We start from the raw sequence: 15,378 nt of genomic DNA, 5'->3' as shown, positions 1-15,378 counted from the left end.
TCTCTTGGTTACTGGTAGAGAGGGGGCACTCCTGGCTCCAACTTTAATCCATATTTCCTTTTCCTTCTCCATGGACAGTTCTCAGATCACTAATATTCTATCTGAGAATTAATTAACTCAATTTTTAGCTATCAAAAGTAATATAATTTTCACTCCCAAAGAAAATAATTTAAAGTTAGAATGAAAGTAAAAGACTTGCCCGGCCAGTGTGGCTCAGTGGTTGAGTGTCGATCTATGAACCAGGAGGTCATGGTTTGATTCCCAGTCTGAGCCCATGCCTGGGTTGCAGGCTCATTCCCCAGTGTGGGGTGTACAGGAGGCAGCTGATCAATGTTTCTCTTCATCATTGATGTTTCAATCTCTCCCTCCCTCTCCCTTCCTCTCTGAAATCCATAAAGAAATACATTTAAAATATAAAAAAAGCCCTAGCCGGTTTGGCTCAGTGGATAGAGCATTGGCCTGCAGACTGAAGGGTCCTAGGTTCAATTCCGGCCAAGGGCACATGCCTGGATTGTGGGCTCGGTCCCCAGTAGGGGGCGTGCAGGAGGCAGCTGATCATTGATGTTTCTATCTCTCTATCCTTCTCCCTTCCTCTCTGAAATCAATAAAAACATTTTAAAAAGTAAAAAAAAACCCTAGCCGGTTTGGCTCAGTGGCCTGTAGCATGAAGGGTCCCACGTTCGATTCCAGTCAAGGGTATGTACCTCGGTTGCAGGCTTGATCCCCGGATCTGGTTGGAGCACATTCAAGAGGCAATGAATGGATATGAGGTGTCTCTCTCGTGTCATGTTTCTCTCTGTCTCTCCCCCTCCTCTCCACTCTCTCTAAAAATCAATGGAAAAATATCCTCGGGTGAGGATTAACAAAAAAATAATAAAAATTAAAACTATGAAGTTCAATTCTTTAGCATGAAAATTCTTTTTTCTTTCTTTCTTTCTTTTTAGAATGTCAGGCCACAAACCATTCTCAGTGCCAACGGTTCTGAGCACTGAGCGTAGAAATAGCCACTTCCTCTGTGCCCGGGCGTCACAGGTGCAGCAGGCAGCCGCGTCTGTGGTGCCGGCAGGTCCAGCACCCGCAGGGCAGCGAAAATTTTTTTTTTATAATATATTTTTATTGATTTCAGAGAGTAAGGGAGAGGGAGAGAGAGACAGAAACATCAATGATAAGACAGAATCGTAACCTCTTGGTTCATTGGTCAACACTCAACCACTGAGCCACACTGGCAGGACTAGCATGAAAATTCTTAATCACTTCTTGGCCTTTTGACTATTCTCTTACTACACAGGCAAAATGATGCTATTTCTTATCATCAAAATCAATCATCTGCTGCAATATCACATACCATACATTATGGTTTAAAAGAGAACAGGAGATTCTTTTCTTAATACTGTAATTAAGTTTTTAACAAACATTTATTTGAGGGATTAATAAAAAATGAATTTCCCAAACTAAGGAGTTCAGTTACCAGATTTCACTTTAACTAGGTTATTTAACATTTTGTTAGCCTAATGATGTCCCTCCCACAAGCTGCAGTGGCAACTGCACACACTGAGAGCTCTCTTTCAGAAACCACATACAGGCATAGGAAAACAAAATGGCATATCGCCAATGTAGTCCCAATGAAGCTGCAATTAATTAGAAAATATGCCATCCTATCTAATAATAGACAAACATGGTAATTAACCGTACCTCCGACACACTTCCCATTGGCTAATCAGGACAATATGCAAATTAACTGCCAACCAAGATGGCGGCCGGTAGCCAGGCAGCTGAAGCGAACAGGAGGCTTGCTTGCTCCAGTGATGGAGGAAGCCAAGGTTCCCCGCCTGCCGCTGCCGGCCTCTGAGCTGCACTCTAAGAAACAATGTTGCAATTATAGAAGCTAAACAAACCCCAGAAACCTGCTTTCAGCCAGCCGGGCCTCAGAGCTGGAGCTGCAACAGTGTTTCAATTATAGAAGCCAAACAAACCCAGATACCTGCTTTCAGCAGCCGAGGTCTCAGAGCTGGAGCCGAGCCTCAGAGCTAAAGACAGCTCTCAGTTCCAGTGACAGCCATAGAAGGTAAATAAAACCCAGAATAAAAAATTAAAAAAAGGAGAGGTTGGGAGCTCCAGTCACCCGCCAGCCTGAAAACGGCCCTCAGCCCCTCACCCAGACTGGCCAGGCACCCCAGTGGGGACCCCTACCCTGAAGGGGGTGTGACCAGCTGCAAACAGCCATCATCCCCTCATCCAGGCTGGCCAGGCACCCAAGCGGGACCCCCACCCTGATCCGGGACACCCTTCAGGGAAAACCAGCCGGCCCCCACCCGTGCACCAGGCCTCTATCCTATATAGTAAAAGGGTAATATGTAAACTGACCCTAACAGCAGAAAGACTGGGAATGACTGGTCACTATGACACACACTGACCACCAGGGGGCAGATGCTCAATGCAGGAGCTGCCCTCTGTTGGTCAGGGCGCTCTCACATGGGAGGAGCTCTGCTCAGCCACAAGCCAGGCTGATGGCTGCCAGTACAGCGGTGGTGGTGGGAGCCTCTCCTGCCTCCTCAGTAGCGCTAAGGATGTCCGACTGCAGCTTAGGTCTGCTCCCCGCTGGCAAGTGGACATCCTCCGAGGGCTGCCGGGCTGCCAGAGGGATGTCTGATTGCCACCTTAGGCCAAATTCCCCGGGGAGCAGGCCTAAGCCAGCAGGTGGTCATCCCCCGAGGGTCCCAGACTGCAAGAGGGTACAGGCCGGGCTGAGGGACCCCCCCCCCCCCCCAGGGGACAAATTTTTGTGCACCGGGCCTCTAGTATGGTGATATAATCAAGACTGGCAAAAAAGAAAAAGAAAAAAGCTTTGCCCAACTTGGCTTATGTTCTCATGGCACTTGTAATTAGTGACCATGGTCCTCATACTTGTATTACCATTATCACTGACCACAATGCTTACCTGGGGAAAACTGAAATTTCAGGGTTTTCGAAACAACTAGTACAAGGCTTTCTTTCCTTTTCTAAATTCTTATTTCATACCTACACCCCAAACTAAGATAGGCAAAAGACCCCAAAGGAGTTGCCAGACTAAATGCTTGTGTTCTCCATCCCTCAAATTCATATGTTGAAATTTAATCCCTAATTCAGTCGCATTTAGAGGTGAGATCTTTGTGAGGTAACGTAAGTGTCCTTGTAAAAGAGACTCCAGGGAGGTCCCCTGCCTCTCCCGCCATTTGAGGACACAGAGGAAACAGGACATGAGTGCTCCTGTAGACACTGTATCTACAGGTAACTTTATCTTGAACTCCCTGGTCTCTAGACTGTGAGAAACAAATTTCTATTATTTATAAGCTGTGATCTTTTATTATAGAAGCCCAAATGGACTAAAACAGAAATGGGGGGAGTGGGGAGTGGGGAGTGGAAATCCCACCTAACCCACAGTCTTTCATGTAGATTAATCCAAATCTTACAAGGCAACACTTGACAGAGAAGTCAGTGTGAAAAGGGTCATGTCTTTCCTGCTCAATTAGTATTCAGTCTCATATGGTTTTCAATTCCTGGTTTGAGTATGTTTCTGGAGAAGTGAAAATCTTGAATCAAACTAATCATCTGCTTTTTAACACGCACATATTCCCATTCGACATAAAGAATACTTTAAAAACAAAAATCCAAAGGTTACATGTGCTATGATTCCATTTATGTAACAGTCTTGAAATGGACAAGAGTATCATAATAGAGGACAAATCAATGGTTGCCAAGGGTTAGAGTTTGAAGCAGGTGTTATATAAAAGGTTGGTATTTTCTTTGTGGTGATGGAGCAGTTCTATATTCTGACAGTGGTGATTACATCAATCTACACATGATAAATTTTCTTAGACTATACACACATACACACAAACTGGTGAAATTCAAACAAAGACTGTAGTTTAGTAAATACTGCTGTGCTAGTGTCAATTTTTTGGTTTTGATAACGTACTATGATTATATAAGATTTCATTGGGGAAAACTAGGTGAAGGGTCCATGGACACTCTATTTACTGTCTTTGCAACTTCTTATACTTAAATTATATCAAAATAAAGGGTCCATAAAAACCCTATCTTTTGGGTTAATTGTTTGTTCACAATACAAGAAATTAAACTAATTATAAGTTTTGCAACATTCTTCAAAAATTTTAAATTAAAATAAAAAATTGAATAGACCAAGATTTTTGTAATAAAGTAAAGAACATATTCCATGAGACAAAAGTACTCATTAAATTAGACAACCTTCTTTGTACATGATGCTTTACGATAGATATATCTATTTTAGGGGGACTAATTATCCACTGAAACCATCACAAAAATCATATTGAGTTGTTCCAGTTTTGTTCATACATATAAACATTATTCAAAACAAGTATTTTACTTCACACCCCCCTTCATAGAAGCATAACTATGAGAAAGTACTGCAAAAGATTTTGGTACCACTAAAGATACTTTACTGGATTTAATCAGTTTGAGCAACTTTTTACACAAATTTAAATAAACAGATGTACAAAGTTTATTAGAAGAAACACAAAATCAAGGATCATAACAGAATATAAACTGTTTTACAAGTTAACAAAAACAAAAACATAAATTCAAAACAAATTCTTCAATAATTAGAAGTAACTGAATGAAACAGTGAATAGAATGTGGTGCTACCTTAATAATATATTGAGACTTGATAGGATTTCTTATTTTTAATGATTTCCCTTTTCAATCAAAGGGAATGTGGTGATAATCCAATCAGAAAGAAAAACCTAGAATTTAAAAAATTTTTTTCATTAAGCAAATAAGTGCCAGACTTTCACACAAAAAATAACTATTTAAAAATAATTATATTAAATATTGTACACACATATTTTTAAAATTCACTATCCTTTCCAGATACTCACGTACAATTTATTGCTCTAGGCCTGAGTTAATATGAGAAAACTACTGGGCTTCAACTAACAAGAGTCCTATGGCAGGGATAAGGTGATTATTATAATACTAGAGGCCCAGTGCACAAATTCGTGCACTGGAGGGGTGTGGGTGTGTGTGTGTGTGTGTGTGTCCCTCAGCCCAGCTTGTGCCCTCTCACAGTCCGGGAGCCCCACAATCGATCTCCCCAAAGAGGTAGGCCCTGCCCACCTGCTGCAGCCCACTGGTCGGTGGCCTGGGCCTCCCTCTTTGGGGCGATCATGGAGTCCCCCAATTGATCGATCGCACCACTGGCCAGTGGCCTGGACCTCCCTCTGCAGGGCGATCATGGGGCCATAGCAGGGCCCCGGAACAACTGCATTGCACCTGCCTTGGCTGGCCTGGCACCAGTGGGTGTCATAGCGTGGTCATCCAAATGGTCGTCGGATGGTCATTCTGTTCAGCCGTTCTGTCAATTTGCATATTATGCTTTTGTTATTATAAATGATACTTTTTTCAACCTTTACATTCACTGAAGTATATATCAATTTAGAAAAAAATGACTTAATTTTTAAAAAAATATATCTTATTGATTTTTTAGAGAGGAAGGGAGAGGGATAGAGTTAGAAACATCGATGAGAAAGAAACATCGATCAGCTGCCTTCTGCACAACCCCTACTGGGGATGTGCCCACAACCAACGTACATGCCCTTGACTGGAATCGAACCTGGGACCCTTCAGTCCGCAGGCTGACGCTCTATCCACTAAGCCAAACCGGTTTGGACTTAATTTTTAATAAATTATCTCAATGGCCTCAACTAAGCAAGCTGACTAGACAGTATGGGTTTCGTGTAAGGCAGGGGTCCTCAAACTTTTTAAACAGGGGGCCAGTTCACTGTCCCTCAGACCGTTGGAGGGCCAGACTATAGTTTAAAAAAAAAAAACTATGAACAAATTCCTATGCACACTGCACATATCTTATTTTGAAGTAAAAAAGCAAAACGGGAACAAATACAATATTTGTATTTGCATGTGGCCGTAGTTTGAGGACCCCTGGTGTAAGGCCACTGTTGTTTGGCATCCAATCCCCCCTTTTTAGATTACTCTAATTTTCCTTTGAAAACTATCCAGGGGTGAGAATATAACTTGGTCCTGGTGATCTGATTTAAAAATGACTGAATCAAAGATGAGCAAGAGTCAAGCCAAGCTAAAGACAGCCAGCCTTGTGACTAGCAACAATGTGCTCTTTCCTTTGGGGATACTGATTTGGTTGAATGCAAACCTTGAGCTATCATGTAGAATGTTAGACTGAGAATGAATTTAACTGTGAAGAAATCAAGAGACAGGGATGAGAAAAACAGATTTTTGGAGTCATGCAAATACCTAGATGCAATAATGCTGGGGTCCAACCCCAGCAGGTCCAGGGGTTCCCCAAGGTGTGGACGGAGTCGGCGAAGAAGGAATGACACGGAGACAGCCTTCAGTTGATCAGCAGCCTAGTCAGGACCTCTAGCCAGGATCTCCAGCCAAAGTTCTGGTTAGGATCTGATGTTTATTGTCTTGTTACATCTGTATTTATACCAGTCGATTTTAATCCTATCAATTTCTATTGCAAAGGTTAGGGCGTTTCTTATCTCCATTCCAGGGAGTAAAGATTATGTAGCTTAAGCATGATTGTTTGTAGTTAAAGTGATTAACTACCTGCCTGGCACTTAGTTAAGAGGTTGTATCCCCTCCCTAACCTCAGGGAAAAATCCCCACCTGGGGAAACAACCTTTCTCTGAGAGGTGACCTTGGTTAAAACACATGGCACTAAGGAGAGCAAACATATTAAGAACAATATGCTATATATGCCAGGTCCCTTGAAACATATGCTGTGCAGATGTTTCTTTCCTGCAGCAACTGTGTCAAGCAGCAAGGATGGACCGGCTTCTGGCACAATAATACTGAAGCTTTAAGATTACATAAAGTTTTCTTTAAAAAATCCCCTGGTCATTTCCTATTAAGTCATGACTAATACAATTTACTGGATAATCTCTAAATTATTCACAACTACAAATCCCATGAGTATAAGTTTTAAAAATATTCTTGAAGTAAAATAATCTATTGTTAACTAAAATATCTATACTAAAAGTGTTTAAAGATTAATCATGTGGATGAAAAAGGAGTCCTATGGAAAGTAATCTCACAGGGTGATCAGATCATAAATTGCTAACAGGGAAGTCACGGTGGGTAGTCATGCCCAGACATATAACATTTTAGTAAAAGGTTTATCTTTGCCTTAAGCAATCCCTGTCCACTGTTTCTGTGCATCTACATTAGCACACCTTTGAAATATGCACCCTTAAGCATTTAGCATTCTAAAATTGTGAGTAGCATACAAATTACCTTTATAAAGCTAGAGGAAAAAAACCTAATCTCTATGTATAAAAGCCTAAGCGACTGAACGACCAACTAGTCGATAGGTCGCTATGACGCACACTGACCACCAGGGGGCAGACGCTCAACGTAGGAGCTTCCCCCTGATGGTCAGTGTGCTCCCACAGCCAACCTCCTGCAGTCCCTCCCCCCGGCCAGCCAACCTCCCATGGCCCCAATCAGCCCTGATTGCAGGCCAGGCCAAGGGACCCCACCTGTGAATGAATTTGTACACTGGGCCTCCAGTTTAATTATATAGTTACACCTTTTAAATAGTATCTGCCTGGCATATTATCTAACAAGTTATAGTCAGTATTTGATAAATGTTTGATGAATAAACTATAGCAGACAGGTTGAATGTGAGTGGGCGCAGTACATAACAACAAAGATCTTAAAATGTAGTATAATGTAGATCAAGCTTGTCAAACTCAGGGCCTGCAGGCCCCATGCAGCCCACAATGAATATTTTTGCGGCCCAGCCAATATAACGGTATATAAGGAACATTTTAATAAAAATTTCCTAACTTAATTTTTACAATATCCTGTTATACATAATTATTAATAAACTAGAACGTTTACTAATGACTGATTACTATAATCGTGTTGCATTCATTTCCCTTACGCACCTTATGTGCAGGCGCACCATTTCTCTCCATTAATACTAGCAGCGAATATTTTAGCAGCTGATTGCCGCATCATTAGTTTTGGACTGACTTGTTTGGTGTGCACAACAGGAAATATTTCGCTTTCAGAGAACAAGAAAAATAGGTTTATTTGAGTTACACTTATTAATTTGTGGAGTTATTCAGTGTCTGGTAAGTTAATGTTCAAGAAAAAATATTAATTTTTATTAAAATGTTCTATTATTTTATGTTAAGGATTACTCCTTTATTTCAGCCCTTTGTATTCAGCATGTCTCTATCGAAATAAACCTATGTTTCTATGAAAATTGAAGCTTTTGGTTTTTTTGCGGCCCACATCAACTTAAACCTTGTTTATTTGGCCGGTGTTAGCCTTTGAGTTTCACATGCTTGATGTCGATCTTAAAATGTAGAAGAATTGAAAAGTTAAAAAGGTTCCTTTCATGTCTCAGGAAGAAATAATCCTATTCCATAAAAGTAAACATCCTGTCTCTTAATGACTTTCTTTTCCTTCTACATAAGTTATTAAGCCGCTGGTGATTTAATCAAAGCCGTCTTTTCCCCTCTCAATTGCCCCCTCCTTATTTGATGCTCACTTGAGACTCCCAGCCATTACCCTAGTCCAGAGTCTTCCCTGACACTGTCCAAGAGTAAGTTTATTATCTTCTCCAACATTATAAACTCTGCGTCAGCTTCAAAATCTCAGGAATCCTCTAATATTCTAATGCTAAAATGCTCATAACCATTTCAACACCAAACAGTGCTATATTATCTCTATAATGCTCACTGCTACTATCCCAGACCACACGTACTGCCACAGTTCCACTCTTTCAAGTCCTACAAATTTCATCAAGGCGAGGAGCACAAAACTTGGTATTACTTAAATTCACGTGTTCTTCCTGTGTGGTCATTCTAGTGAACTTAGCCATGTGTTTATATTGTTTCCTTATTACAAAGCTAAATGATTTCACACGGTCAACAAAGCCTGTCAACAGATAAGGGTTCCTACAATACTAGGATTGCAAACCCAGGGTAACAAATTCAACTAGCATTTTCAGTTATCACCCTTCCTCTAATCCCGCAGAACTTGAAACGGCAGGAAAGAATGATGGATGAGCAAAAGGGAAAGGAAACGCAAAAGCGCAGAGGCGGGGACTTCACTTCCGATTGCCACGCAACACGAAAAAACCCTAACGTCCCTCCGGCTCTTTCGCAATCTACGAGATAAAGGCCGTATCGGACTCCAAGCCCAAGGACAAAGACACAAAAAAGAAACTGCTCTGAAGAAACAGACCCTTGCTGGTTCAGAACTCACCTGTTAGAAGCGGCGTGGACGGCGCCATCTCGTCCCGGAAAGAGAAAACTATGCACTTGGGTCAGAGTTTACGAGGGCCAAACCCGGCCTCTACACGTCCACTCCGGCGTGGGCACGGCAACTTAGTATTTCCGGGGTCACCAGCCTCGGGGCCAATTCACTTCCGTTTGGAGCCCTGTAGCAGCGAAGGAGCCTCAAGGCGCACGCGCAGCTCTGGGGGTGTGTGTGTGGGCGGGGGGAACACATTTTTACAGAACTTGGGAGGGCTGGGCCAGGGCCCCTGCGCCCGCCTTCACCCTCCCTCTCCCGCTTCTGCCGGTGGGGCCCGCACTTCCGCGGGGCGGAGTTCTCCCAGTGCTGACGTTGGCAGCCGAACCGAAGTAGTTCGAGCTGACGGGTTACGAGGTCCACTTGTTTCGTTTCTTCCTCTTTCACTCCACGCTCCCGGCGGCGGCGGCAGCGTTTCGAGCCTCTTCCGGGCCTGCTGTCCTCCCGCGCTCCAGCCTCGCTCGCCGGCGCGCCCAGGTTCCCAGGCAGCCGGCGGCCCACGCCCGCCTGCGCTCAGCACCGCGTTTGCAGCTCTCAGGCCCAACCTAGCGCCCGCCTGAGAACCTCCCGGTTCCCGCGGCGCGGCACCGGGAGCGGGGCGTCGCAGCGGTCCGAGGGGGAGCGAACGAGGCCAAGGGGTGGTTTGGGTTAGTGGTGGCACCGCGAAGATGGTCGCCAAACAGCGGATCCGTATGGCTAACGAGAAGCACAGCAAGAATATCACCCAGCGCGGCAACGTAGCCAAGACCTCGGTAAGGAAAGAGCGGACGCGCCTCTGTGCTGCAGCCGGAGCTGAGGCCCGAGTCCAGGGCCGCGTCGAGTCCTCCCCAGACCCGGCCGGCTGTGGGGGCCCGAGGCCGCGAGCTGGACACTAAGTTGGGGGTTCGGGGAAGGGGGTGCCGGAGCTGGGCGGCTCGGGAACGGAGGAGACTCCGCTGTGGGAGTCCTGGGTCGCAGTGGATTTTTGCATTTGAAACGGTGGGTTTTCCTTTTTGCAGAGAAATGCTCCCGAAGAGAAGGCGTCTGTAGGACCTTGGTTATTGGCTCTCTTCATTTTTGTTGTTTGTGGTTCTGGTAAGTGCTCTGGGGGCCACGTCGGGTGGGAAGTGGGATGACGGGTTTAGGATGACGTGGTGACCTCTCAGTGGCGAGTCTGAACCGCGTAGTTCTCTACCCACCTGCCGCGCGCTCTACATAATTCTCTTTCATCCGAACAAATTTACTTGTCCCACATATGCACAGAGGGTGATGCTCCAGAAACTTCTCCCAGCTTGACTTGTGCCCACAGGATACTAGAAAAGGAGGTCGTCAGGTTCTTAGTAATGATCAAGCTGGAAGAAATGTAGAGCAGAACAAACAACGAAAACATCTCAGAGAAGGAAATAGGATGGTTTGCTATTCCATTATCAATTCCTTTGCAAAAAAAAGAAACTTGAACATTATGTACATATGGATGTTCTAACTTAATTTAACATGTCCCAGAATCTAACATCTTATTTCAAAAGCTGGGTATATTTTAGGGTAAAGCTAGTGCGAAGAACTGATTCACTATAGAAGAAACGTGGCAATTTAATATGTGACAAATGGTTTTAGATTAATAAAAGAAACATTTGACATATGGTAGAAAAATTCGTTATCAGGACAGCCTGCTGTTAGCTATAGATTCTTGCCTCTGCAAATGCATTACAGAATATCATTTATTATCTTATATAAGCTGTTGATATTGAAGTACATGTTTCTGCATTTCAAATTCTGACATTCTAACTTTATTGGGGTTTCTTTTAAACATTTCACTTTGCCTGTCTCCTAAACTTGCCAGTTGGAAGCTTTCCTGATAAATGGCCAAGAGCCAAGCAATTTATATAACCTAAAGATGATTGAATTTCAGCCTTGTGAGAATGAGGAAACATGCATGTTACAGGCCAGGCCTTCAGAGGACATGTAATATCTAGTGATAAACCAAAATAATTCTGTGCTTGAAAAACCTGTTTGCTTTGGTACTTTAAGTTCTTTCTGAAATGCTATTGTCAAACTCTCTGGGACATTTAAATAGAAAACTCAGAATTTTAAAAAATAACTTAATGGACATTTGTTTTTTTATGGTAGGCCTGTCTTCATTTCTTATTACAATGAAGTTACATAGCATGTGCAAGTTACTTAAGGGTACCCTACCTTAACATTGCGTACCGCATAGAAATCTCTAAGACATATGCCAGGGACCGTAAGTTTTTGGGCAAACTGCACGTTATTTAAATCATCATAACTACAGATCATAATGCACTTTAGGTGTTGTTTTTCAATAATTATAACATTTTTATTTACAAAAACAATTAAAGTTTCTAGTACTTTAGGGGCTATGTGTTCGGACCATAGGTTCAAGCTTACAACCCAGCCGTTGGCTATGATTGTGCTGGGAGGGCCCTGCCCTCCAGCTGGGACTTACACGTGGCAGTGAGAGGACCCTGTCCTTTCATTAGTCCGAGGCTTGAACCTGGCCAAAACACTGTAACCGCGCCCCACAGTGGACAAGACAGTGTGTTGACATCTAAGAACACTCGTGAGCGGTCCTTAACAGATGGCGCGCGCGAAACACGAGAAAACTCCTGAGCGGTACGCAATGTATTAATAAATATTTGCCCCTTGCCAGACCAATTTATTCAAAGCATGTTTTAATATTTGCTCTTTCTCTTTACAGCAATTTTCCAGATTATTCAAAGTATCAGGATGGGCATGTGAAGAGCCTGACCTTAAGATGTTTCCATTCTCCTGTGAATTTTAACTTGAACTCATTCCTGATGTTTGATACCCTGGGTAAAAACAATTCAGTAAATCATCCTGCCTCAGAATGACTTTTCATATCATCATTCATGTGTCATTCCAAGGTTTTTTCACAAGTCATTCCAAATTTTCTAGTTCATACCACAGTGCCTTGCAAAAGCACCACATGAATAAAGCAATAAAATTTGATTGTTAAGCTACCATAGCGGACCCTACTTATTCAGTCATTAAAGAGTAAGTTTTTTAATGTGGTTATTAAAACAGTATACAGTATAGGTAATTAGATTAAGTCTGTGTGGACAGGGTCTAGATTTTGTTAACTCTAATGAGTACATGCAGTTAGCTTAATTTAAAATTTGGAATCTTATGGTTTTTATATAGCTAGGCACTTATTACAATATCTTGAATTGAAAGCACACTCCCATATAGGGTTATGGACCTGTACTGTAATAAGGTGCTTATAAATGGAACAACTATACAGTTAGCCTAGTTTTCCCACAATCTATAGCACCTAGGAAATTCTAAAAGCTTCTAAACGCCTAATGTAAAAGAAGATGCTTATAGCCATGTTTACTTTAATATTATTTCTGGTACACTACCTTGGATTTTGCATGAGTGAATATACTAACCTGAGATGCCATAAGAAAACAACTTGGTTGAGCATTTTGTAATTTAGTCACTTCAGTTTCACTAAAACCTATCATGGTGGAGTACAGTCAGGGAAGGTTTGTTTATCTCACCAGTGATTTCATCAGAATTACTTTAATGTATCAAAGGGGTCTACTATGGTAGACAGAGTCTAAGAGGAAAAATACGACTAAAAATGGATGCCTCATCAGGACATACTATTGAGCCCAATGTGCCATAAGACATCTTAGCATGTTATTAGCACTTTTAACATCAAAAAGGCACAACAACTAAAAAGTTACACCTAGTTTGGAAATGTTTTTTCTAGATTTATGATTAAAATTGTTGGGGTTCTAGATACATCAGACTAATGTATCATCTGGAATTAAATGGATTTACTGATAAGGGATCAGTCCTTAGTTTTCCCTTTGTTGTATAATTTTATAGGTTATGATCAGACTTCCATTGTAATGGTAAGGGGGAGTAGGAAGGCAGATTTGGGGTTTTCTGGTACTGTTAAAAACTGAAAGTATTGGCTATTTAAATACTGAGCCATAACTTGATGAAAAAAACCTGAGAGATGTCTGTTAATTGGAAAGAAAGCTGCTTGTTTGCTTTGTTTAATTGCCTCAGGATATTTCTTTTAAAATAAGCTGTTTTAAAAGGAACAGAAGGGAAATCTGCTACTTTGTCTATACTCAGTGTGACCTTCAGAGAGAGCTTCTGATGCCCCAAGGTATGGGAGAGAGTGTGGGAGGGGAGTGGTAAGGCTTGTCAGGAATTTGACTACTCTAGAATAGGAAAAGAATCAGCTGACCTGAGGCCAGCAGGTTTTATCTTCATTGTTACCTGCCTTTCTCACCCAGGAAGTCAACTCCTATACTTGTTTCCCTCTTTGAAACAAGTATCTTGGTTAATTCTATTTTATTGTAACTTTTAAAATGAAAGTTATTGTTCTAAGTTCATAGCAGGTGCCTTATTCTTTGCTTTGAGTCAAACCATTCCATATCAGAATTTCCCTTGGTGTATCATAGGTAATTGACTTTAAGATGGTGGTGATGTCTTTTAATATACAATGTCTATTAATTTGACTGTTAAATTGCTATAGCTAGCAACCATTTTACATATGTAAAGTTGCATTCCCTTTGTATTTCATGTGTAATTTTCCAATTGAGTGCATTTTATATTAAGGATGGATTATGCATGTTTGGGTCAATGAAAGCTATGTCTTATTTGATTTGTTCTTTAAAAATAAAAGTTCCCTGGATATTTTATGCCTTCTAAAAGAAAATGATTTTACAGAGTTCAATTTTTTTTTTTTTTTAATAAGAATTTGTTTGAACCAAATTGATGCATGCTGGAAACCAAGATCACAAGTGCTCTCCAGAGTTCTTATCTGAGTGTATATTTTACAATTAATAGAAAATGATTTTAAAGACTGCCTAGTATTATGTTGTACTTGAGATAAAACAAATAGTACCCAAATGCACGGATTTAAAGTTTATAACTGGGAATAGGTAGCAAGAAAAATACATAAAAGCACAATGAATTAAATACTTCCCCACCTAGGATTTACCCTTATCTCATGTTTATCCAAGTCTGATTCAAGGAAGAAGCACGGTTCTTTTTAACTCCCTTTCCTAATTGAATTTTTAAAAAGCATATCTTTATTGATTTCAGAGAGGAAGAGAGAGAGAGAGAAACATCAATGATGAGAGAGAATCATTGATCAGCTGCCTCCTGCACGCCTCCCACTGGGGATGGAGCCCACATCCTGGGCATGTGCCCTGACCGGAATCGAACTGTGACCTCCTGGTTCATAGGTTGACCCTCAACCACTGAGCCGCGCTGGCCGGGCTCCCAATTGAATTTTATGTGTCATCTAATTTTGAGCACAGTATGAGAGTAAATGCTTTGTTGCAGTTGTCTACATTATCCAATTACTCTTTGTAATTTAGCTACAACATTCCAAAGAGTTGTCAGGATTTCATTGTATCTGTTGAGTTGTATATAATGCTCAAAATAATTGAGTGAGCTTCCAGATTAAGTAAAAGATTTTCATTGTAAAAGGATACACTGTAATGGGCGTTTGACTTACATTAAAGAAGTATGTATACTCAAGTGCAAAGCATCCTTTACAGATAAATAAAAAAATTCATGATTCTTCTTACCAAGTTTTGTTGGTACAAAGGACTACCATATTGTGCTGGATTATGTTCTTGGAGGTTCAACAAACTTACTGTGCATTAGCACCTGTAAAATGTAGAATATCATCAAATTTTATAAATTGTTCTGAAGTTTGATTTGCCTTTACCTTTTTAGTTTTACTTGTTTTAGACACAAACCACAACTTCAAGAGGTAGGAGTTGGGTTCAACAGCATGTGCAATATCACTCCCTCAGAATCCTTCCTTGTCTAGACATAATTCTTGTACTGCTTTATCTTCAAGTTGAATTAAAACAAAAATGTCCTAATTTGGAGAAGTACTAGTATGCAATAAAAGGCTATAAAGTAAGCTGAAGGGGAAAATTCAACAGTCTGGACTTAGATAATCCAAAGTAAGTTCATATCTATTAGAATCAAAGGTGGAAAGGACATGGGAAATTCTGTCTAACTACCTCACTTTACAGCTAAATTAAAAAATTAATT

The 15,378-nt window shown here is 41.4% G+C and overlaps 2 protein-coding genes and 1 non-coding gene across 6 annotated transcripts in view; 1 reads left to right on the top strand and 2 right to left on the bottom strand.

Moving 5' to 3' along the window:
* The window catches only part of EIF2A (eukaryotic translation initiation factor 2A), a 57,950-nt gene extending 48,495 nt beyond the window's left edge, over positions 1–9,455 (bottom strand). For 2 of the 4 annotated variants that reach the window (XM_014455805.2, XM_014455807.2), the window contains exon 1: positions 9,277–9,421. Coding sequence is in view for 2 of the 4 variants with exons in the window: in XM_014455804.2 (XP_014311290.1) it covers positions 9,277–9,304 (28 nt within the window). In the remaining 2 variants the exon portion in view is untranslated. Of the gene's footprint in view, positions 1–9,276 lie in introns of all 4 variants that reach the window. The other 2 variants (XM_014455804.2, XM_006088667.3) reach the window with 2 other exon arrangements.
* LOC111826002 lies at positions 944–1,078 on the bottom strand. Its single transcript, XR_002829248.1, has one exon. It is a non-coding gene; the product is annotated as a small nucleolar RNA SNORA43 (small nucleolar RNA).
* A 144-nt stretch (positions 9,456–9,599) lies between the features above and the next one.
* Positions 9,600–14,848, top strand: SERP1 (stress associated endoplasmic reticulum protein 1). The gene is made up of 3 exons (XM_006088666.3): positions 9,600–10,076; positions 10,323–10,398; positions 12,020–14,848. The coding sequence occupies exons 1-3, from the start codon at positions 9,993–9,995 to the stop codon at positions 12,058–12,060; spliced, it is 201 nt and encodes a 66-aa protein (XP_006088728.1). The 5' UTR covers positions 9,600–9,992; the 3' UTR covers positions 12,061–14,848.
* Positions 14,849–15,378: the final 530 nt, after the last annotated feature.

The sequence above is a fragment of the Myotis lucifugus genome, unplaced genomic scaffold, assembly GCF_000147115.1.
Source record: "Myotis lucifugus unplaced genomic scaffold, Myoluc2.0 scaffold_50, whole genome shotgun sequence".
NCBI lineage: Eukaryota > Metazoa > Chordata > Mammalia > Chiroptera > Vespertilionidae > Myotis > Myotis lucifugus.
Note: the sequence above shows the minus strand (reverse complement) of the source record. Positions and strands in the feature narration are given on the sequence as shown.

Coding starts and splice junctions, on each gene's coding strand:
- SERP1 (XM_006088666.3), top strand. CDS start 9,993: ATGGTCGCCAAACAGCGGATCCGTATGGCTAACGAGAAGCACAGCAAG. Junction 10,077..10,322: donor GCAACGTAGCCAAGACCTCG/GTAAGGAAAGAG, acceptor TCCTTTTTGCAG/AGAAATGCTCCCGAAGAGAA. Junction 10,399..12,019: donor TTTTGTTGTTTGTGGTTCTG/GTAAGTGCTCTG, acceptor TTCTCTTTACAG/CAATTTTCCAGATTATTCAA.